Source organism: Conger conger, chromosome 15 (genome assembly GCF_963514075.1).
Source record: "Conger conger chromosome 15, fConCon1.1, whole genome shotgun sequence".
Classification (NCBI taxonomy): domain Eukaryota; kingdom Metazoa; phylum Chordata; class Actinopteri; order Anguilliformes; family Congridae; genus Conger; species Conger conger.
In genome coordinates, this window is record NC_083774.1 from 34,681,778 (window position 1) to 34,705,358 (window position 23,581).

At 47.8% G+C, this 23,581-nt stretch overlaps 1 protein-coding gene across 5 annotated transcripts in view; it reads right to left on the reverse strand.

Moving 5' to 3' along the window:
- LOC133111704 (F-actin-monooxygenase mical2b-like) overlaps positions 1 to 23,581 on the reverse strand; it is a 93,604-nt gene that overhangs the window by 68,514 nt on the left and 1,509 nt on the right. For all 5 annotated transcript variants that reach the window (XR_009705008.1, XR_009705010.1, XM_061222247.1 and 2 more), the window contains exons 2-5: positions 11,567 to 11,932; positions 3,978 to 4,185; positions 3,151 to 3,267; positions 291 to 392 (exon numbers count right to left, since the gene is read on the reverse strand). Coding sequence is in view for 3 of the 5 variants with exons in the window: in XM_061222247.1 (XP_061078231.1) it covers positions 291 to 392; positions 3,151 to 3,267; positions 3,978 to 4,185; positions 11,567 to 11,830 (691 nt within the window). In the remaining 2 variants the exon portion in view is untranslated. The remainder of the gene's footprint in view (positions 1 to 290; positions 393 to 3,150; positions 3,268 to 3,977; positions 4,186 to 11,566; positions 11,933 to 23,581) is intronic.

The window sequence follows — 23,581 nt, forward strand, 5'->3', positions numbered from 1 at the left end:
TAATAAGAACTGGAGCAAATGAAATGTTTTCAGAAAGACTACATACATTAAAATGCAAGGCCCTTGAAGATGGCAAACTACTGTATAATCAGCGTGTTGAGTTGTTTTTAAATTTCATTTCTATACATCCTCCACCTGGGGGAAGGGGGAGGAGAAGGTGTCAGATATCAATTGCATGCATGGCACTGCATACTTTTGAATTCATTCTCTGGATAAAAACCCTAGGGTATGCTTCAAAACTGCAGTCACCGCAGATATCTGATACCGCGTAGTCACCGCCCTCTTCTCACCTTCCAGCGTGTTCCGTCGCCCATCCGCCCCCACCACCACGTCGAAATCGAATTCGGAGACAGGATGGTCGGCAGGTCTGACCTCCGCTCTCCACCCGGGCCCTGAAGCGGGGACAGAGAGGGGGGAGAGAGAGAGATCCGACAAATGTACATGAGTCCTGGGGGGACGTTCTACAGCATCACACCAAGATACATTACACAACATAACATGTTCACCAGGGTTGCCATGTTTACTCCAGAGGGGCTGCAGTTAGGATATCTATAAACGCGGCCAAGAAGGATTATCTGCCTAATCTGGACAACATTCGACAAAAGGAATGGCGTCATGTGACATCTTCTCAGGCGTTGCAAATGAAGACACCGTGCAGGAACACATTGATTACTGAGTGTCAGTGGAGACCTAGGGGGTTTACATTACAGAGGTGCAAGAGGAAGAGCAAGCAATTCTGCATTCTTGTGTCATTACCTCTCATATACTTGCTTAAAGGCAGAATAGGTAAGATGTTTGTGTTAAAACATTGTTAAATCCCTTTCTATCATTGAAAAAGGCTCACTGACATGTTGACTCACCCTCTGCCTGTGTTTATAGTCCCTAAATTCAAAAAAAGCAGTTGACGGACCGACACTCTGTACCAAAACATCGTATAGCTTTACAATAATTGAAGCTCATTGGTTGAAAATTTGTGCCACAGCCAATGGCAATCGAACGCGCAACATTTTAGCCACAGGCCCCGTTCCCTCCAATTGCACTACACTGTCAACTGTTCCATCTCCCTGCACTAACTTTGTGTAGAGGGCACAGACTTTCATTATGAATTAAATGTTATTAATGTATTCACTACTGCAGTCACAGGTAATAGATCTATGATTAAACACTGTCCATTTCCCTTTAAGGTAGAGCAGAATTGATGGCAATAACTCCATAATCAATAACTCCATAATCAATTACTTTATAATCTAATGTGGCAGGGGAGGAAGCAGCAGTTGCTAGAACATTTTAGAAACAATTAGCTAACAGATACGGCAGGCCAAATAGACTGAGTACTGCCACACCTACAGCTACCCAAGATGGCTGGAGAAGTGGCTGTAAACTGGGCAGCCAGAGCACATTTTCTTTCCAGTTTTGAAATGAAATGCTGTATCAGCATGAACGCCCCTGTTCGCTGTACACTGGCCCTATGTATAGAGTTGCTTGGTGGGTTTATCTTCTTTAAAAAAACTTCTTGGCCCGGGGGGTTCCTGACACGCAAGGAGAATCGGACACCCCACCAAACACCGAGCCAAGGCTCCTGCAACATTATATCGCAGAAAAACAGCAGGTGAGGAAAGCGTTTTTCCTAAAGGATATGTCGTGTCACAGGGGAGGAGGGTTGGTGGGGGTTAGATTTATGTCGCCTTATTTAAGAAAAGCACCCTTGGGTGACGCCGGGTATCCAAGTGACCGCACTGGAGAGACAATAACCTTCGGTCTCCCATTGCCGTTATCGAACACCGTGAGACAGAGGGAGAGAGGAGAGAGAGCTACAGAGAGTGAGAGAGGAGAGAAGGAGGGAAGGAGGGAAGGAGAGAGAGAGGGAGAGGAAAGAGGAAAGAGAGGCAGGGTAGGAGAGAGAAAGAAAGGGAGAGAGAAAGGAGAGAGAGAGCTGGAGAAAGCTAGAGAGAGAGAGAGAGAGAAGAGGGAGAGAGAAAGGGAGGAGGGAAGGATGGAGAGAGGAAGAGGAGAGAGAGAGAGAGAGAGAGAGAGAGAGAGAGAGAGAGAGAGAGAGGGAGAGAGAGGGAGAGAAGAAACTGGTACAGAGCCAATCCAGATAAGTAGGCTCCAGACCCACCCCCACAGCACAGGAAAACTTTAGAACCACATCTTAAAAGAAGGAGCTCACTGCGAATGGGTAGAGCGAGAGGCGTTTCTAAATAACCTGCTTCAACATCAGCTCCCTTCTGTAGATATGGTATCATTTCGATCGGTAAAGGGGCCCCATCTACCCAACTGCAAAGCCACTGATAAATGAATGACTCGAGAGAAGGGGTAATCACAAGTGGCTTAGTACGAATGATAACTCCTCCAGAAGATATTTTCCTCATACGTTTGTGTTAAACACAAAGTTGGGGATGTTGCTGTTTATTGCTGGTTGTCAGGGACTGGTTTAAACAGTGAGGAGGCCTGAAGCTTTGTTTAATGCTTTAGCGTTGGCCTGCTGGAGCTAATGCTGCGGTGACACAAGGCAGAGGGGAATATTAACACCGGAGGGCGAAAACAAATGCTTCTAGAATCCTCTTGAAAGCCTGACAGCTATATTAGCAAACTAAATATACGGGCACTGCTGTTCTCTAAAAATAAACAACATGAATGACTGGTCCCTACATGACAAATCAGCAAAGGATAAATTTGCATCGCCATGAGAGCAGTACACTGCCTCTAATGAGTGGGTCAGGTCGCTGCTGGTAAAAAAAATTTCCATAGACAATGTACATCACAAATTCTTTTTCTCCCAATTTGGAATTTTTCAAAGACATTTGTTTTGGCTCATGTTAGGAAGGACACAGTGATTCACACATTCTCTTCAGAGACATGCTCAGTGTCCACATACTGGACCGCACTGTCGCTGCGGAAACAGGAGCGCAGTTCATGTGCAGCTGTCGGAGAAAGACTGCAGGTGTCTGACTGATATGGTGATTTATTCTTTGAAGTAGCAATGCTACCTACTGCCAACCCAACAAAGCACCACCTTGCCAGGCCTCCAAGGTAGAGTGGTTGTGTGTCGCCACGTTCGGAACCAGAGCATCAGCAGGAAGCCGTAACACATGAACAAAACACACCAGCAGACCAAAAAAGCCATGCGATTTCTAGAGCGAAAGTTACCTTCGTTCTCCTGGTCTTCTGGGGGCTCCAGGAGTTTGACGAACTCCACGTTGACGTGCACCTCCACAGCAACAATCAGCGCGATCTTCAGCAACATCAGCTGCAGCTGCCGAATACCTGTTGGCCAATCACAATCAAGAGCAGTGTCAAGAGCACACCCGAAAAGCACACGGTACGCTGTGACCTCTGACCCCTGCGGCTGGGGAGTCTTGAGCCGTTCGATATCACAGAGCCTAGCTTGGTAGCTCAGATACTCATTCCATGTAAAAGACAGACACTCCCACAGCCTGGCCACCTCAGCCAGCAGTGAGTGGCCCTTCAGAAGCACCCCACCCGGTGAAAATCACCTCATTTCTGACTGTGCAGATAACAGGGCCCCATCGCTTGAACAAAGAACTATGGCTGAAATACCAACACATCATGTATAATGCAACGCACTGCATTTAATTGCTCCCGGGGGAGTCTCGTGGGGTTTTTATGGCTTTGGCTACATAGGATCAGGCTCGTCCAGGAGGCTCCTGAAAGGAGTAAATCCAGAGACGTGCATTCCTCCGAGACAGACTCGCGGTGATAAATCTACCGGGAGACATGCTGAAGGCCAACTTGTATCAAATTTAACAGGCAACAAAAGAAAAAAAATATCACAACCATATGACTGCAATCGAATGAATCTTCACATTAACTGCTCTGAGGCAGTCAGGGGCGGTCTTCCCCAGGCTGTGGGAGACCGGCGAACCCTCCCTTTGATCTCCATGCGGCAGGCCGATCCAGGACGGGAGAGAGCGGGGAGCTGTTTGAGGCCCGGGATAACGGCGGAGGACACTCACTGATGTGGTCTATGGCTCCGGCACAGAACCGGCCGTAAAACTTCTTGGCCCCCAGGCCGCGCAGGTCGTGGATGGTGTAGGGCCAGAGGTGCAGCACGTTGTTCCGGGAGAAGGTGTCCCGCTTCTCCATCACCACCACCTTGGCCCCCAGAAGGGCCAGCTCGATGGCTGTCCGCAGGCCACAGGGCCCGCCTCCGATGATCAGGCACTGGGGGAGAAAGGGGAACAAGGGACCCCCCCCCCAAAAGTCAGTGTGTGACCCAGAAAACACAGTTTGCGGGGAAAAAGTCCAACGCTTGACCGTGACGTGCGTAGATCTGAAATGGTTCAGTTTAATGGTTCATCTTCTTTCCGATGACCCTTGAACATGCTAAAATAAGGAATGCTAAATAATCATCCTAGCCAACAGTCGTAGAAGGTTATTCAGTTTTGCTACTCCAATTATTGATTTATTTATTTACAGTGTGCTCCAGAATTTTTGCCACCCTTAATAAAAAGGAGAGAAAATGCTGCATATAATAAACAACATGGATAATGATATATATTTTATGTCCAAACATATGGGAAAACTACATTTACCCTCATGTTTCAATTTTTTTACATTTCTTTTTAGTAATCGATTTCTTTTCTGAAAACCACAGTATAAAAATGATGTAACAAGCATGCAAATTCCCTTTGTCAACCATCAGAATGGGAAAAGCCAAAGAACTGTCAATTGAGAAGATGGTAACTGACCATCACCAGTTGGATAATGGGTACAAACAAAACACAAAACTGGATAAACATACCAGTAAACACTAAGGGCAATAACAAACAGGTTTAAAACGTATGGCATGGTTGCAAACTCGCCAGGAAGAGGACACAAGAGCATATTATCCCCAGGGACGGTGAGGGAGATGGTGAGGGAGATGGTGAGGGAGAACATAAGTAACCCAAGGATCACAGTTTAAGAATTGCAGGGATCGGTTGTGTCTTGGGGTCACCAAGTCTCAAAATAAAACATAAAATGGCACCTCCATACCAACAAACTCTTTGAAAGGGTGGCACAAAGACAGACCTTACTGAGGATAATAAACAAAACCAGGCATCTTGAGCTTGCCAAACCTCATTGGAATTAAGATGGGAAGAGAGAGCTATGGTCAGATGGCTGCCATCTTAGCCAGGGGTGTTTGCAGCAGTGGCAATAATTATAGAACATGTTTTTGGGGAAATACAAAAATACTAAAGACAAAATGCTTGATTCCATTGAATCATTAATAAAGCACACCGCTTTACACATGTTGGAAATTGTTTTTTTAATGATTTTTTAGTTTACAGCATTTTTATACAGTGGGCTGCAGAATTATTATCAACTGTGATAAATATGCACAAAACACACTGATTCAGTGGAATCAACCAAAGTCTAATATTAAAAAAATAATACTAATAATAATAATTATGTGTATTTAACGGATTACATGTATGTTTGATTTACTGGAAAAGTCCGAGCTGGCATTTAAATACCTTGAATCAGAACATTCTTAAAATGTTAGACTCATATTTCATCATGTATTTTCCTACCTAAATGCTACCCATTGGGAGACACTATCAGTCATTTTGAAGCCTGAAGCATTTTTCTGTGGCTGTGATGGAAATAGTTTGGAACAAGGAACCTGTTTCACAACGCAATTTCACACACAAATGGGACTCAAACCAAAAGATTTAACCAGTGTTGGAATGTTTAGCACAGAAGTACAATCTTATATTAATATTATTCAGGTTATTGGCATTAGGATGAGGCTGGCATCCCATTGTGAAGCCCATGCAAGACTCCCATACATGGATGTGCTGTTGCTCTGGAAGCAGAACAATCAGAACTGAAAAAGAGTGCGCGATTACCTCACCCTTGGTCATAATTACAGCCTTGAAACATCAAAGGTATCATGTTGACACTTCTTTCACCCAAACATGCATGAAGTCATCGTGGGTCTGTTGAACTACTCTGAAAATATGTTGGGTTGGCATGACTTCATCAGGAATTTTAAATTTTGGGGGGGGGGGAAGGGGGAGCGGGGAGTTGAGGGCATGTGGGGGCATCACCCTACCCTTCACCCAGGCTTGAGTCACAGCTGCCCTGCTGCGAGGTGAAAGGTCGCCTGCCCCCTCTGAGGTACGGTGCTCAACTGACTGCCAGCTGTAGACCTCTGAGCCGCATGCTGAATCCTGCCGTGCGGTTTCACAGCATACGGATTTGGGCCAGATGCGTCTCGCGCACGTTTTTCCCCAGACGCTTCGGTTCATCTCTGCTCTTCAAACCGAATGAAAAGCAGGTGCAGGCCGGGGGGCCGTGCCCTCTGGCCCCCCCGGGACCCCCTTCCTGCTGCGAGGTGCTCCCTGGCTGAGGAGGGGGTTCCAGGGCGGAGAGCCTGGTGGCGTTTTCACAGCACGTTGTGAATCCCGCTCTTCTGTGACTGTGGTGTGAGAGCTCCAGCTTCCCATTACAGAGCTGCTGGGGTCCACAGATCCCAGCTCCCCTCAAAAGGCCCGTGGCACCCCAGCGGGGGAAAACAAAAAAATTCCTTCTCTACGAGAGATCAGAATCGGGGCATGTCATATTGCGAGAAACGCAACCTCGGAAGAACTTAACAGATGGGGAGGCACTTGCTCCTGGGGTTTTACACTAGGGCCGTTTTTGGTCCGACACGTCACCTATGGTTTGTTTTAACATGTTTTATTAACAGCTGGTGGAGACAAGCCGGCCAGGTGTGCTGGGATCTAAATCACCTGGCCTACAGTAAGAGCTGAACTGTCTGTTGAAAGTTAGAGCCACTTTTTCATTTTGATTCGACCTTAAGCCAAAAGCCTTATGCCCCCCCCCCCCCCAGTAATAAAGATCGCTATCCAACCCATTGCAACTGCGCCCATAACCAACCCCTCCGACTAATCTGTGTGTCATCGCTAATGGTGAAGAGTTTCCGCCAGACCCACAGACTGCTGATTCAGACCTGGTCTACTTCCTGGGGGGTGTAGGGAAATGCGTCAATCACATCGGGAACTTACTCATGACCCCCCCACTGCCTGGACAGGAAGTGGATGCACCAGACTGGGGCACGTCATCTCCACTGCTGGCCGGGTTAAGGGGAGCAGCACCTTTGCCTCTAGAGCAGGGATGCAGCTGCGTTCATCAAAACAGAGACTTTGAACCTCAGAAGGCCAAGGGTTTGATGCAGATTTCCACGACCGCGATCCGGACACGCTCACCGCGCCAGCGCTGAAGGGCCAGGGATGGCCCAGCTGGAGTCACACACGCCCCGACCGACAGCTTACTGTGAGACGGCACCATGACCACAGTGAGCTTAATCTGCGTGTTCAAACCTCCGGCGGCAGAGAGCGGAGAAAAACCGCCAGAGCCTGAGAGCGGAGAAGGTCAAGAGACGTGCTTCAGTTGCTTGGCACCAAGTGCCGATGGAGCGGTTCAGCTACCACTCGGATTGGACTATGTCAAACAGTCCGACAGGGCTTAAGCACCCTTTCAAGTTTAGCGGACCACCAGGAAGGCGCAGAAATAAACTGCGACCTCCGCCAGCAAGAGAAGAGAATCAAAGGCTGTGATGTTGCCATCACGAGGACCCAATCTTTCCATCATGTTCTCATTCTGGAAACAGCCCACAAAGAAAATTACATCTGACAACCAGGAGTAGCCATATGTATTGCTTTACACTCCCTCTGTCCACGTAATTTTCAGAGAAAAATTATTCAATTGGCTGACTTTACATTTCCTGATGGAAACAGACTGCTTGGTGATGACGTGTCCAAGTTCTGATTTACATAAGATCCACACAAGCATTTGCAAATTCAATAAATTATTTACAACTCTACATTGTGTGAACAAGATATTTCCATCCATGTACAAAACTGGGACAACAGAGGAATAAAAATGTTAAATATAACAGTATTTAAATACTAAATTAATTCCTTGTGAAGCTATCTTATGGTTATGGTTATCTTACAACCATACTGATTTAGCAGTAAGTAACTGGTTCTAGTCCTGGGCTGAACTTTGCCATTGCACATCATTTTTCATAACTTGGATGGATCAAATCGTTTTCGAATGTTTACTGTAATACACCTTTATATTACAGTATATTACTTGCATTTGATAAACCAGCAAAATGGTATTTATACTAGACATTTTACCACTTCCATTGATAACACTGCAGCAGATTCTAGAGCACATTAGAAATCAGAAAACTGAATAGTTCTAGTTAAGAGAGTACTTTGCAATTGTGAGATTATTATTATTATTTTAGTTTACTGTATATACAGCAGTCAAACAAAAAAAGTTATTACAACTTGATGTGCCTTTGGATGAGTGAACTCACTTAAGATGCCCCCATGTGTTGATTTTCCTACACTATAATTGCAATCATTCTGTTTTATTAGCATACAAAATGACTACAGGCTATGCTCTGAAAGAAGCCATGAGACACATTCCGGCTAAGGCTGATGTAAGAATTTTTAGTTGCTGGATATTTAGGTTCAAACACACACGGTGCGATGATTTTGGGAAAACAACATCCCCCCAGCGAATTCCTCTCAGACACGGATGAACCACTGGAGCAAACTAGGTCTCCAGTGCAGTCAAAATCTCCGCTATCAGAGGGGATCAAATCCGAATATTTTCCGCTGAATCTGTCCATGGGAATCCAGCGTCACCGCAGAAACAAATGCCTCAAACTATGATTCCGTTTTGCTTCCGACGACTTCTAACAACAGTCAAGAAAATACTCTGTAGTCATTCAAATACTATGTGAAGAACGTTTGTGCTGTTCGACATATATGGTCATAAAGACTTAAAACAAAAAGTTCCTTCTCTGTGGTATTATTTCTTGCTAGCGTGAAATATGCAACACATTACTAAATCCGGCTGAGACAGAAGGGTAAGAGGGCGTGAGCGTAGACGAATGGGTGAATAACCGAGACGCCTTTTCATGAGAACATTATTTTCAATAACGTTGTGTGTAATAACATGGTGATTGCGTCAGGCAGGCTTGTGCAGAGAGAACGCAGTCCGAAAGACTGGAGATTACGCCGAGAACAGGCATTTGGCAGCTGGGTGCACAGCGGTGCGGCATGATCGCGGCAGCGAGAGCGAAGCCAGATTAGAAAAGGCGCACTAAACCGCCAGTGACATCACCCTGTCTCCAAAAATAAAGAATAACTCGATTGTAAATGAGCAGCTGGGATAGCATAAATCAAAAAGGCTCATTTGCAGACAGGATCATAGAGGTCGGCGCAGCAACACATGGATTTTCTTTCGTTTTTTTCTCCCACAAGAGACACATCGAGTATTAAGGAAAAAGAAAACTCGAAAGGACATTTTTAAAGCTCCTCGGCTTTTATAACAAGATTGGGATTTGTTTTTAGTCTCTGAAAGACAATACGTCAGCCCCCCCCCCCCCCTTTCTTTCATTGATTTGAGATTCTCACAGTCAGGCGGAGGGCCAAAATAAGCCTCTTCGTAAGCACCACTCTTTCAAGTGAAATAAATGACCTAGCTGCAACGTATCAGGCGCACGTCTCTGATTAGTTTCATAAACAGCACTAGTTGACAAAGCCTCCCTGGGGGGTGTTCTGAAAATAAAGACGTTTGGAAGCGAAAGGGACTTTGAATTTGAGCAAAAGGCAATTTGGAGCTAATGAATGATTCATTACAACCTTGAGAAACCTGTCAATTAAATTCCTTGAATTGTGAAATGTGTAAACACAGGATGCTTTATAGTTTGTACTTTGTGTTATAACTAGCCTCCAGTACAGTAAAACATACTGTATGAGAAGTGCACAACATACTGGGCCTAGCACCATTCAGCTTCCATTTTCTTCTGGGGGTGAAGGGAATGTGCCCCCATCATACTCACCCCCAAAAACTTTTTTCCAGAGAAAATGATCTAATTTGCTGACAGATCCCCTCTCTTGTGTATGTGCCGTACATTATGAAAGCCTTTTGGTGATTGACGTGCTGATTAGCTAATGGTCAGAGTTGCCTTTGAAGATGCACGGCCTTGTGCGTGAGAGCAATCAGTGAGTCTGTGAGGGAAGGCTGGTGCAGATCGCTGGCTGGCTGGTGACTCACAAGAGACCGCGACCACAGGGTGCTGGTGCAGATTGAGCAAGGTCGACCAAAGGTGCAAGAGAAGAGATCAGAGATCAGAGAGCAGCCAATGGATGCGCACCCCCATGTTCCTAATGTGCCACCACGGAAAAACATGCCACATACTCTCAAACTCCACAGACCACACCCTCCTTCATGCACAATCACAGGGTTTCACATTATACCATGAGTACGGACTTCCTCTTTTTACAAAGTACTACGCATGCTGAAACACCCAAGCTTGGGAGGCTGTGTGGACATTTACCTACACCCTTTTAAGCAACACAACCTGGAAGGTGAAAGCCACATTTTCCAGACATATTTGAATACATTAGCCAAATACCGTGCTTACCTGATTTACATTTCAAAACTAGTCTGTCTGCCAAAAGCGCTGACTGTGGAAGCACCTTTACACGATCACAATCTGCTCCCCATCGGAGTCTTGCTTTGGGAGCTTAAAGGTACAATAGGTACGTTTTTTGTGTTAAAACAACGTTACAAGTCCATTGTAAATCCCTTCCTATTGTTGAAAAAGGCTCACTGACATGTTGACTCACCCTCTGCCTGTGTTTATAGTCCTTAAATTTGGGTTTCAAAATATAAAGTCGACGCACAAAAACATTCTACAGCTGTACAATAATTGAAGCTCATTGGTTGAAAATAGTTTTTTCTCCACAGCGCGCTCACAGGGAAGGGGGAGGGATAAACAGTGTTGTGGCTTGAGGGTGTTTGTTGCGGCAATTCCTCTCTCGACTGTTAGAAGTCCGAAATTACCGATTGTACCTTTACAGTAACAAGCAAAACAGTCTTCAATGGCACCGGTTTACTCTTGGGGAAGGAAGTTAATTAATTTGCTCAATTTACACTGGCAATAAATATTGTGAAGATTGGTTTTAAATGAGCCGCTTTATTCCCATTGGTTCAGTCAGCAGGATTGCCGACTGCATAAAAGGGTCAAGGGCCTATAAACCGATGGTCTGACTGGCACCCACACCTGGCACCACAGCAGTGTGAATCACCTCCAGGACTGCAGCCAGAGCTGCATGAGTCACAGCATGAGGAAGGAAGAGAAGGAAGAAAGCGCTCGCTCGCTAAATAACGCCAGGGACAGGCTGTGGGGGGCTACACTGCTCCCACCCCCAGGACACCTCTAGTGAATCAACAGCAGGGATTCTATGAGCGAATTATACCTTTTAAATGATATTTTCCATTCTATCCTCATATTGCGGAGTCAAATACATAACTGTTTTGGATTCATACACTTTTCCGTATATCTTGCCTGGTGCAACAAAGCCAACCGAGAGGACCAAAAGGCAGGGGGTTTGCGCTTTTTGAGAGCATCTCAAAAATACACCAGTATTATCCCAATACACCAGGCAAGCTGAGTAAAGGGGCGACTGCGTGTACGTCTGCGAGGAGCCAAAATGGAGGATGACTGGACAGCGCCACGTGGACTCACCTTGGTGTCTCCGCAGGCCTTCCCCTTCTTGTACTCCTTGTGGGCGGCCCTCTTGTCTAGCTTGCTCCACAGGGCCTTGGCCTTCCAGAAGGTGACCTGGGCCTTGAGCCGGCTGTAGAAGTTCTTGTGGTCCAGCGGGTCCAGCTCCAGCTGCCTGCAGAGGATGTTGAAGGCCTGCAGGGTGCCCTTGCAGGTGGAGGCCTGCACAAAGTTCTCAAAGAGCTGCCCGGCCTGGGCGTTCTTCTCCTCTTCCGTCTCCCCCATCTCCGCCGACGTCGTGCGCTTCCTCTCTTGCTCCCTCTCTCTCTCCGGGACGCTCTGACTCTACGCGCACAGTCCGACTGCTCCCGGCATGCCCAACCTGAGCTGGCGGAAAAAGGAAACTAGGGTGAGTATGATGTCATCGCTCCGCGCCCCCATTGGCGGCCTGCACTCCTGAACAGATGGCTCATGTAAGCCCACCAATAAAAACACATCTGCTTTGAAAAGGCTAAGTGCCTGACCTGAAGTGGTCACGGTTATGGTTGCGAGAAGATGGCAGTTATATTCCTACTGCACATATTAAAGCTAATCCTTTCGCAAACATTCATTACCTGCTTTGTTAATTTGACACCAAGAATACGCGGCTCTTCGGTTGTGCCACCGTGAAGCTTGGCTCGAGACCCAATCTTAGATTTCCTTTATAAAGACTGAGTGGAGAATTTCCTCTCCTCAAGGAATAAGCGGCATGTCCTTCCAAGCAAACTCTTGCGATCAGAGGACATTAAGAGATCAAGCAATGAGACACAGACGGATCACAGGGTGCCATGCACCTCGGCACACTTCCCTAACGCACTGGGTGAGCTTTCAACAGGGCCCGAAAATAGGCCTTGTGCGCTGGCTACGTACATTTCAACAGCGGATCGCATTCTTATCGACTTGGGGGCATGTGCAGATTAGAACGCAATTCCAAGACCTGGACTTTTTTCTTTTTTTTTTCTGTGCAGGGCGCATGTAAAAAAAAAAAAAAAATTCCAAATCACAGCTTTGGGGGACCAATCTTCAGTGTGACCACCCAAAGTTAGGGAACACAATTCTGTACTGTTTGTGCAAGTCAAATTCGCCATCACAGTTCAAACTTTCCAACTCTTGTTTAAAGATCTGCTCTTTGCATTCCAGTCTGCTGGGCTACCCAGGTTCCTAGTTGTCTAGTTCCCATCCTGAGCCCTGTCCCCATGCGTGTAATACATTTAGATTGTGATGTGGACTGTTTATGAGAGTTGTGGTCAATTCCTTCCAAACTCTTCTAGTGCATTTCCTTCACTGAAGAGAAACTGGCCTCAAACATGCCGTTTTCTAGCGTCTCCCTGTCTGATTGTGTAAAGGACTGATTTGACCTGGACATGCACTATGTAAATAAACAGTCATCCATTTATTTATTCCAATTTTCTACAGCTGCTTAAACAGCAATGGACAGCATGCATTAAATGACCTAATGAAACAGCAGGATCCAAAAAGGAACTGGCTCACAAATACACACACACAAACTACACACACATGCACAAACACACACAGACAAAAGTAGTCTTTCCCCTGGACCGACTCATTTGCATAACAAATGGGTTTTTGGACGTAGAGAATCTGTGCCATCACATCTCCACTAGAAGCATAGGGCATTCTGCTTGTGGAAGATCGCTTTGAAAGGGCAGTGCTTTTGATATTAATATCGCCCAGTGGGCATGTACAGAAGTGTGAAGTCTCCCCTATCCCCACTTACATTAACACGGGTACCCTCGGGGGTATCACTGTTCGGCTACCTAATTGAGCCCTGCTTCTAGTCTTTCATTGGGCAGTGGGTAATGAAAGGCTGATACCCGGCTCTTTCCATGAACTTCCCCCCATGGACCCTGACCCTTCACACGCCTTGGGTCCACAGGGCAGGAGGGGCTGTGGTGGCAATATTAGATTAAAAAAATTACCCATGTTACACTTCCATCCGTCAGGGTTTACCCACAATCCTCAGGCACGTCCGAAATGCACTGCGTTGCGCTGTGTTTCTCAAGGAGCCGTAGCAGTCTTAGAAATGTCCCGTCGAGCCCTATGTCTATATTTAACCGTTTTTGGCACAAAGCATTGTGGGATACGGCCAGTAACTACATCACAGCCATGATCTGCATCTATTTGTAGCAGCAGTTCCAGTCAGACTGGAAAAAACAAGACGTTTTCCACCCTTTTGCGTTTTTTTTTTTGTACTGTCAGGCCTTCTTTGGGAAAGAAATAAGACCAGCAATGTGGCAACCATGTTTTTCCAAAGAGAACCAAATATTTTACAAGTTTGGTCTCAATCATGAAATACAGACATAACAGTTAAGCAAGAGAACGCAGACGTTTTCAGTTTCTCTGCAGGTCACTGCCGGGTTACCATCACACTTTATGTTTACAAAATACGCATTATTCGACACTGTTGTGAAACCCAGCCCCATACTTGCTTTATACACAGCCCAGTTTCCCAGTAGTCTCCAGGGCTGATTCATTAGCCAAATGAAAACTAAATCCCTCTTGGGGCAGTTCAGACTCAGAGAAAGTCAGACAGAATGAGCTGATGCTTTGATTCTGCCTTGCTAAACCACACACCAGTACAGCCCAGCTGGGCCACTGTTCCGCTACACGGCCGGTCCGCTCTGCTGGTGTGGAGCCCGAACGGTGCCTGTGAAAGGAAGTGTCAGCTCTTTCTCCTGGAGGTGCTAAATAAACCCCTGGGGCCCCCCAAATGAGCCCCCGCGTCCGGCCTCTCCGCGAGAATCGGGGGCATTCCAGGGCCAGACGTTCCACATAACTCTGAAGTGCCCCGTCAGCGGTGGGCGTCGCCCACGGCCCTTCCGCATTCCCATTGGCGGGGTTAAGGGGGCGTGGGGCTATGTTCACAAAGCCAAGCCCCAAGGGACACGTGTCACCAGAAACACGCCAGCTCCCTGCAGCTTTCCGAACGGGGAGAGAATGTTATCCTATTTAAGCAAGCCATCTCCGGCATGTCCACGGTTATCTGTTGAGACTGCAGAAGTGGGTCACCTGAGCACTGCCGCAGGTCACTGGGAGGCAGGTGCTGAAATGAGAGAGCGGTCCCTGGCAGTTACAGCTGCAGGGAGACGCTGCCGGTGCTGGCTGTACTAGCAGCGAGTTTGACGGCTCTTTTGTCGCTCCGATATCTTGACAGGTGTGTTCCCTTTTCTGAATTCTGTCACCTCCCGTCCCGGCCCTGAGGTAATGCGTGCAGAGAGAGGAACGGGCCACGGTGTCCAGATAGTATCGGCTTCCTCTACTTTTGACAAAGCGCAAGGTTTTGACTCTCTGACATTCAAATCTCCCATGGTGCTCTGCCCTTAAACTCAGCCAAGGTTTTTTGGTGGTAAGAAGAATGGCAAAATAAGATTAGTTGGTAACAAACAAGTACCAGCAGCATGAAAATGAGCACTTTGGATCTGGAGCATTTTGAAAATGCGATGCAGTTGAATACTGATGTACTGAATACGCCCCTTTCCTGAAAATGGCTGCAGAGAAAGCTTCAATCAGCCGCTGTAATAACTGCTTGCGAAGAAGGCGTTTTGCATTCCGCAGGTTTGCGTTTGGCAAGGCGGCATGGCGGCACGCAACTGCCCAGACCGTCTGTACAGGCCTGAGGAGGGGGATGATTACACAGCACAGACAGATGAGAACCTACAATCCCTCCACCAGTCCTGGTCATTTAGGCTGGGGGTTTTAGGCCGGCTGTCCCGGGCGGAATGCCGTGACTTCACCGTATGACACAGTGGAAACAGCGGAGCGGCCAGACAGTGCGCTCACCGAAAAAGCGCCGTCAGGGCCACATCAAAGCGCACGCTCCTCCTCCAGAGCCGCCGGTCCAGGGAAGCGCTTTAACGGCCCGTGACTGGGTTTCCCTTTCCATCTGAGGCGATTTAATCATACGACATGGCTCAGGCAGTAAGAGCAGTCGTCTGGCAGTCGGAGGGTTGCCGGTTCGATCCCCCACCCGGGCTGTGTCGAAGTGTCCCTGAGCAAGACACCTAACCCCCAAATGCTCCTGACGAGCTGGTCGGGGCCTTGCATGGCAGCCAATCGCCGTCAGTGTGTGAGTGTGTATGAATGGGTGAATGGAGAAGCATCAATTGTACAGCGCTTTGGATAAAGGCGCTATATAAATGCCTGCCATTTACCATTTACCATACGAGTGACCAAATCCCTTCCCGAGGGGTCTACAACACGACGTCCGCTCACTGCAGGGCCACATTCCTGCAACTCGCACTTTCACATGGGGACTTCTGAGCCTGAAAACAGGGAGCAGCCCCCCCGCCCCGCCCTGCGATCGCGAGGCAAGCGCCCGTATCGGTTCAGCAGCAGGCTTGATCCAGCACCTCCGCGTGGCATCGTCTGGGCTCAGACGTTTCAGTCCCTGTGGCGAAGTGGCCATTTGTGAAGCGGAAAGTGAGATCGTGAGATTGTCAGCAATATCTGGACCGGACCTTGGCCGGTGTGCCAAAAAAAAAAAAAAAAAAAGGTTTGGCCTCCTGCTCACAGCAATAGCCGAGGCTGCATTAGAGCAGGCACGCAAGGCAGGCCCAGTGCGGTTAGAGGGAATTCTGGGCAGTTCCCCCTGGAGCAGGCTGAGATATGAAAAGTATTATCACGCAGGCCATCACAATGTGTTTTAGTGCAGGCAGGCACTATCTCCAGCAGAGGAATTTCAGAGATCTGAAATATGTACCTGCTGCAGCTTACATCCCTGGTTCTGATAAAGTGTGTGTATGTGAGGGGAGGAGGGGGGGGGGTGTTGGGGGGCCGCCAACCAGCACTAGATTACAGCCACAAACAGCACTAGCCTACGGCAATTACAAAGTCCAACAAACTTGTTTTCTCCACCAGTTCCAGACGTTCAACCTACTATAAGCTTGCACGGAGAGCGCGGAAGCTAATCCAGGGGCACCTTCAACCTGCAGCGTGAGTGAGGGCTTAAAGCGTGCTCCAGGAACGCGTGAACGGTCATACATTGGCCTTAATAAGCAGGAATTTAGGCCACTGTTACACTTGGCAGACCCGTAATGGCATCTCTGTTTCTGCAGGCACATTTGCTCGTGACATGAACATGGGCCCCACCCAGACTGGGTACAGCACGGTTTGGGGGCCCGGAGAACAGGGCAGTCATCTTAAAAGCGCGATTCACTCTGGCCTCGGGACACATCAAACACAAAAACAATAATGTTGACAGTTAAAGGAGACAAAACAAAAAGGTCAGTTGATGTTGTGGGCAGGGTATAGGGTGGGGGGAGCAGGGTATAGGCTGTATTACGCAAATACAGAAATGAGGGCGACTGTCGTCGAGCGCGGAGAAAAAGAGGAAGGAACTACTCGCCTCCTGATAAGGAAGTGACACATCAGAGCTTGAAGCTTTGTCCAAACAATGTTCTCGCCCCCTTAAAGCACCCTGCTCTTCCCACTAGCGCCTAATGTCTACCGCGTATCACTCAGATGCCATACACACCAGTCAGCTCCTGCATGACTGGGCCCAGAACGAAAATAAGTTGTCTTGAGGGAGAAAAAAGTGCGTTTCTACAGTATCAGGGCGATTCCCTGTCCGAGGAGAAAAAAAAAAATAGTAAAAAATGATTTCACACAGTAGCTATAGACACTACAGCTGTGCTCCGTCTGGCGGCCTCCTGGTGCCGAGCATGTGGACCGCATGCTGCAAACGGGAACACTACTGGCTGAGAGCAAAACTGCTGTTGGCTGCAGTGGTTCCACAGGATTAGTCCCCATAACCACAGAACCAGCCCAGAGGCACATGCTTTATTTACAGTGAATGTGGCTCATTTAGATCTTGTAATAACGGTTTAATAATTGTTTTTGTATATTTTATTTCAGGGAGTACCCATCAGTTAATTAATCAATCAATTGATGTACATTGTGCCATTTACACTCGGTCCGTGGTAATAGTTAATGGGAAGGGAATTTTGATTATTATTTTTTTTTTATTATTATTTTTTTTTAAATAAAACACTCAGACATAAAAACCCATCTTAGGTAGGTAAGGGAAAAACTGGATGAGACATTAAGCTCCTGAACAGCAACAGGGGGAAAAAGTCCTGCGCTGTACTTATTTATTTATTTATTTATTTATTTATTATTATTTTTTTAAGAGCGAATGGGCGATTCTGCATTTATTTTTCATGAATGCTCTTTAAAGCCTTATTCAAATTCATTCCATTGGGGTTCTGATGGGACCTTAAGCACAGGTCCCTCCATTACATCTGCAGGTGAGGGCACCTGCAGAGGCTTGACGGATGGGGCTGTGGCAGCCGCCATTCAGTCCACCGGCTCCATGCCTCCCTGCTGCGTGGCCAAACTGCCTGTCAGTGCCTCACCACAAACTCCACAGATTCAACCACATACGCAGGCACTCAAACGCCGTCTGTCCGTAACAGGAATTTCCAGCGCTATACTACAGCACAAGAGCATATTGTGGCTCAGTGCTGTACTTGCTCGTGCCTGTTAATGAATGGTCAGGAGATGTCGTGGCTGCAACAGTAGGGAGAGAGGGCTTGGGAGGATGGAGTCGAGTATCTGGCGTGTGTAATGAGTCTTTGGTTCAACCTACTCTCCTTTACAGAGAGCTCAGAATAAACAGGTGTCACCTTCCAGGGGCAGGGAGGACGTGACCCCATGGACGACCTCCGACCTACATGCAGCGACCTCCACGACACCGACGGAAACCGACGGCACCCAAATAGAACTCAGCCGAGGCTCCCGAATAAACAAGCGCTCCCCTGGAAGTCTCCACCGCTGCTGTTGTCCTCCACAGCTGAGTTCAGGTCGATTCAAGCAGAGACAAGCGATAAGACTCTTTAAGTCTAAAGAAACACAACACTAACAAACACAACACTAGGAAGCTGAATATAACAGTCTTCATGTGAGTATCCCAGAGTGCTTCACAAGTTGAAACGTCTTTAAAAGTCAGCTGAAAGTCCGAACTAAGAGGAATAAGCACGCAAGGCTTAAATTATGAGACCCTGCAAGGGCCCTGTACACTCTCAGCCCTGCAGACAGCGTGCTGTGCCCTCCACGGGGTGGTGGTGCACTCTGAATAGGATTATAAAGGCCCGTCCTTCCCGCCTGCCTTCTGCCCTTTACCCCCAATAGAGACAGTCGATCCTTGAGGTTTTACGTAAGCAGACTGAAAAACATGATTAAAGACTTCGCCTTTAACAAGTCTTTAACAGGGCCAAGATTGTGTGTTCAAGTAATCAGGAAGATATGCTGCTCCCCCCCTCCCCCCCCCCCCACCACCACCACCACCACCACCACAACACAAACAAGCAATTGAAAAATCTGTCAATGCACTATCGATAAACAAAGAATGAGAGGATATCCCTCTATGCAAGAAGAACCATCCTGGGTTCATGGTAACCCATTTACGGTTGGTCAGCACGGATGAAGGCAACTTGCACACATAAGACAGAAAGACCATGTCGCAACACGTCCTGCTGAAGAGAATGTTAGGAAAAGGGGGCGGGGGAGGGGGGCTCCGCTCTCCATCTGAGCCAGCTGATTGGCCACAGGACAGCAGTACACAACAGCAGAAACCTGGCAGGCGGCTCACGCTACGACCTCTGACCCCACCCCCTTCCCTCCTCTCCTTCCTGTCCCATTAGACACTGGGCGACTGGAAACACACGCTCACGTCCAGAGAGAGGGGACGGGGAGGAAATGGGCTGGAAACAGGAAGCACAACTTTCCCAGCGCGGCGCGGCCGAAGCCCACTCTCAGGCCGGGCGGCGTGCTCTCCCTCTCCCCACAGGATGGCCCGCCGTATCCATGGTGAACGATCGCCTCCCGCCAACTGAACGCCCCGGAGCGACCGAAAAAGCATTGTTCTCAGCAGATCAGGCCGCTTTATTTTGTTCTGATTGGGGGGCTGGGGGTGAATCCGGCGAGCCTGCTTCCCAGATCCCAGGCTTGCCTCTCTGCGGAATCAGAGACACAGGGCTCATCTCCCAGAACCCCAGGCTGTGAATCAACCAAATCTCAACCCCTAACCGCACAGTGAACCCCAAAAACCCCGGTACTGACTGCACTCCTCTCACCAGTGCGGTTGGGCTCTGGCCCAAAGAGGAACCACGAGAGTCGGGTCTGTGAAACTGCGGTTGAGAAGTGGGCTACGGATTTTATTTGCCAACAGCTAACTGGAGACATATCTTTATTGAGTTTGTTTCGAATGAGCATTACAGGAGACATTTCACAACCGCGAGACCATCTCGCAAGCACAGAAAGGCATGTGCGCACCAGACCATACTTAACCGGTTTAAATACCCCACAACAACTCACTAGCCTGCAGCGCAGTAGCCTGGCTACACTGCAGAAGTGACTGTATGTGCACTGACAGTTTTTTGTGTTCATTCAAATACAGAAGGACAATAAGATCGAGAATACCTCTGGACAACAAAATATTAACCCAAAGCTTAAGAGTATTATTAAAATTATGTTAATACCTTTCATGCAAAATAGCCATAACATGAAATAACCAAACTGCATTTAGCCCATATAGATTTCCATCAGTGCTGTGACCAAAGGAGGTAGGGGGTGGGAGGTTTCAGGAAGTTTCATCCCACCCCCCAAAGAAAACTGAACAGATGCTGTGCTGCCAAGGAAACTACCACATTGAATACTCATGCACTTGGGTTCCACACTGACAGGGTAATTTTGTACCCCTCAATTCTAGCCAATTAGGTAAGCAAACTGTATATTAGTGAAGTGGTGCAGCCTGATGCAGGAACACAGACAGAGTTTAAAGAGGGCCTCTTACACCTCCAGGCAATACAATAGTCCCCAAACTGGTCCTGGAGAACCACTGGCTCTGTTGGGTTCCCTTTTCACCTTAAAATCAGAAACAACTTCTGTCCGAGAATCCAGGCAGAAAACAACCAAGCCTAGCCCTGAGAAGATGTACGGTCTTTGAAGATTTTTCACTCAAGCTATCAGGCGGCCTGCTTTTCTCTGCCCACTAACCACAGAACAAATAGTGTGAATTCCTGAGCTGAGGATTATAAGGCTCTAACTGCGTTCTGAGAGTTGAGATATCAAGCTTCAAAGATTCCAAAGTGAATGGGCTCCAAGCAGATACGACTTCATACTTCATACTAAAATTCATACTTTTAAACAGTATTTTTGTATAAAACTTCACACATGCACCATAAAAGTTATAATTAACTCATTTTTCTTTTTAAAATGTCAATTAGAAGCTTCTAATCAATTAGACAAGCTTGGTTCCAACTGCTCATGGTTTGTATCCCACAGGTCAGAAGGCTGCCAATCTGGTGAAGGAACAGGGCAACAACACAAGGCTCAAATTTGAGAGGACAAGCATCCGATTCACTTGCCTTTGAATCTTCATTTGATCACAGACTCTGCTCACTGGCCTGGCTGGGGCCCACAAACACACAACAGTGACTGCCTCCTGGACCGACAACACAAACCCAACGGTCTCTTTTAGGGCTTTCCTGATTTAAATGCTGAGTTTATTCTGGACATATATTAATCAACCAACAGATCTCACATCTGGGGGAAAAACTCAGCCAAGCCTTTGATGCAGCACAAAAAGAAAAAGAAAAAGAAAAAAGTACAATTTGAAGCTCTCACTGAGTGCTCTATGGAAAGTGAACACCAGGGATAAGTCTGAACAAAAACATGAGCCGGAAGTCAAAGCCTCCTAGAAACTCCGGCAACACTACAGTACCCAACGCTGACACGCCTGAACATCCCTGAGGAAATGCCTGCAAGACGGAACAGCACAATGTGGTTCCAGCTGAACGGGCCGAGAGAGTGCCGCACGTCCGGTACAGGCTGTGGGCCGGGGGCTGTGGGCTGGGGGGCACAGAACACGCCCACCCATTTGAACCTGCGTGATACCCTTTCCGACAGGAGTCGGCACCTGACGCCCAGAGTGCGGTTCCATCTGGCGTGTGAAAGCAGCAGGCCCTCCGCACGGTTATGGCATAAGGGTTCCAGTTCCTCGGGGGCATGAAAACAAGCTCGCCGGGTTTTCAGCTGCAACACAGGCCTCCGATGAAACCGCTGCTTTCTCCAGAGAACGTGGAAAGTTACAAGGTACACATGACCTCCTCCGACTAAAAACAGGTTGCTGGCCAGACCCTCTGAAGAGGAAACAAATGCACATGCCAATACCCTTCACAGTCTACAGCTGGTGATCACGGAGATCATTTCAGATCCATCTGGATAAATGGGCTATATTAAATGCCCCAACTCGCAAAAACATCACACAAATATTTCTTTTTTTTTTTTTTAAACTAGCTCAAAAATAAGTACAATTAATAGCCATAGTTTTAGTAAACATTAAACATTTAAATTTGAGAGTTACTGGAAGCTACTTGACATTTCCCATAAACTGGTCATAACCCCTCCGATTAATGAATCTAACAATCTAGCAAATGAAATCCATAAACCCAATTTTCCCATACTCCTACCCTTGAAGGCCAGCAATGTAGAAGCAAGGCAAACATCGGGTGCACCTGGGCAAAGTTGGGTCGTTGCACATTTGAGCAGCGGCCCGATCACCAGCACCCACTCTAAAATCGGCCAATCGCCCGTGACAATCAGGGACAAGTCAGGCAGGGACCGGAGCAGGGCAATTAAGCTGACTGGGGGGACACAGACTGGAGCCTGCCTATCTGCCAGCAGCCGGGTGCGAACGCGTGTTTAGAGTGCAGATCACTCCGGACAGGCAGACGGGAACCTACGTAGCTCAGCCAGAACCCTGTTCCCCTCCATATTCAGGGCGTGATCCTGCGCGCCTACCGTCCGAGATTTTGCGCATTTTTACGACGGGCACATCTGGTCCCTCAGCAACGCCGTCCCCCCGGGCTCTCCGGTCGCGCTCCCCGGCGACGCGCTGACAGCTCCCTTATAAGTCAGCGGATTATTCCAGGAAACAGGAGTTGTGCAACTTTGCTTTTTAGCCCCCTCGGGCGCTGAGGAGAGATTGTTGTGAGCGTAGGAGGGGAAAGGTGGAACATTAACGCTCCAGGCTCACGGGATCGGCAGGACTGACGAGGGTGAGATCGAGAAGCCGAGAGAGTTTGGTGCTCAACAGCAAACGGAACAGCTGGCTAGCACTGTGCTCTGAACAGAAACCAGAAAAGCATGCTTACCCTGCGCTCTGAACAGAAACCAGAAAAGCATGCTTACCCTGCGCTCTGAACAGAAACCAGAAAAGCATGCTTACCCTGTGCTCTGAACAGAAACCAGAAAAGCATGCTTACCCTGCGCTCTGAACAGAAACCAGAAAAGCATGCTTACCCTGCGCTCTGAACAGAAACCAGAAAAGCGTGCTTACCCTGTGCTCTGAACAGCAGGGCAGCCTGCTTGCCCTGTGCTTTGAACAGAAACCAGAAAAGCATGCTTACCCTGCGCTCTGAACAGAAACCAGAAAAGCGTGCTTACCCTGTGCTCTGAACAGCAGGGCAGCCTGCTTGCCCTGTGCTTTGAACAGCAAACACAGAGCAGCATGCATTACATTATTGGCATGTGGCAGATGCTTGTATCCAGAGCGACATACAGTTGATTAGACTAAGCAGGAGGCAATGCAGGGTTAAGGGCCTTGCTCAAGGGCCTAACGGCTGTGCGGATCTTATTGTGGCTACACCAGGATTAGAACCACCAACCTTGTGTGTCCCAGTCATTTACCTTAACCACTACACTACAGGCCGCCCCAGCCTGCTTACCCTGTGCTCTGAACAGCAAAGAGAACAGCCTGCTCACCCTGTGCTGAAACTACCGTCCAGGAGAGGCATACTTTCACACAGCCAGTTGTTTTAGTGTTTCATGCAATGCTCCAACAGAAACAGTTCCAATGCCAGAAATGACACAAAAGTATGTTTACCCGGAGGCAACAAGTTAACGGTTGTGTGAAATGATTAATTCACCTGTTAAAAGACAGCGTATAAATACAGCCTAATGGCTTCAAGTAACATA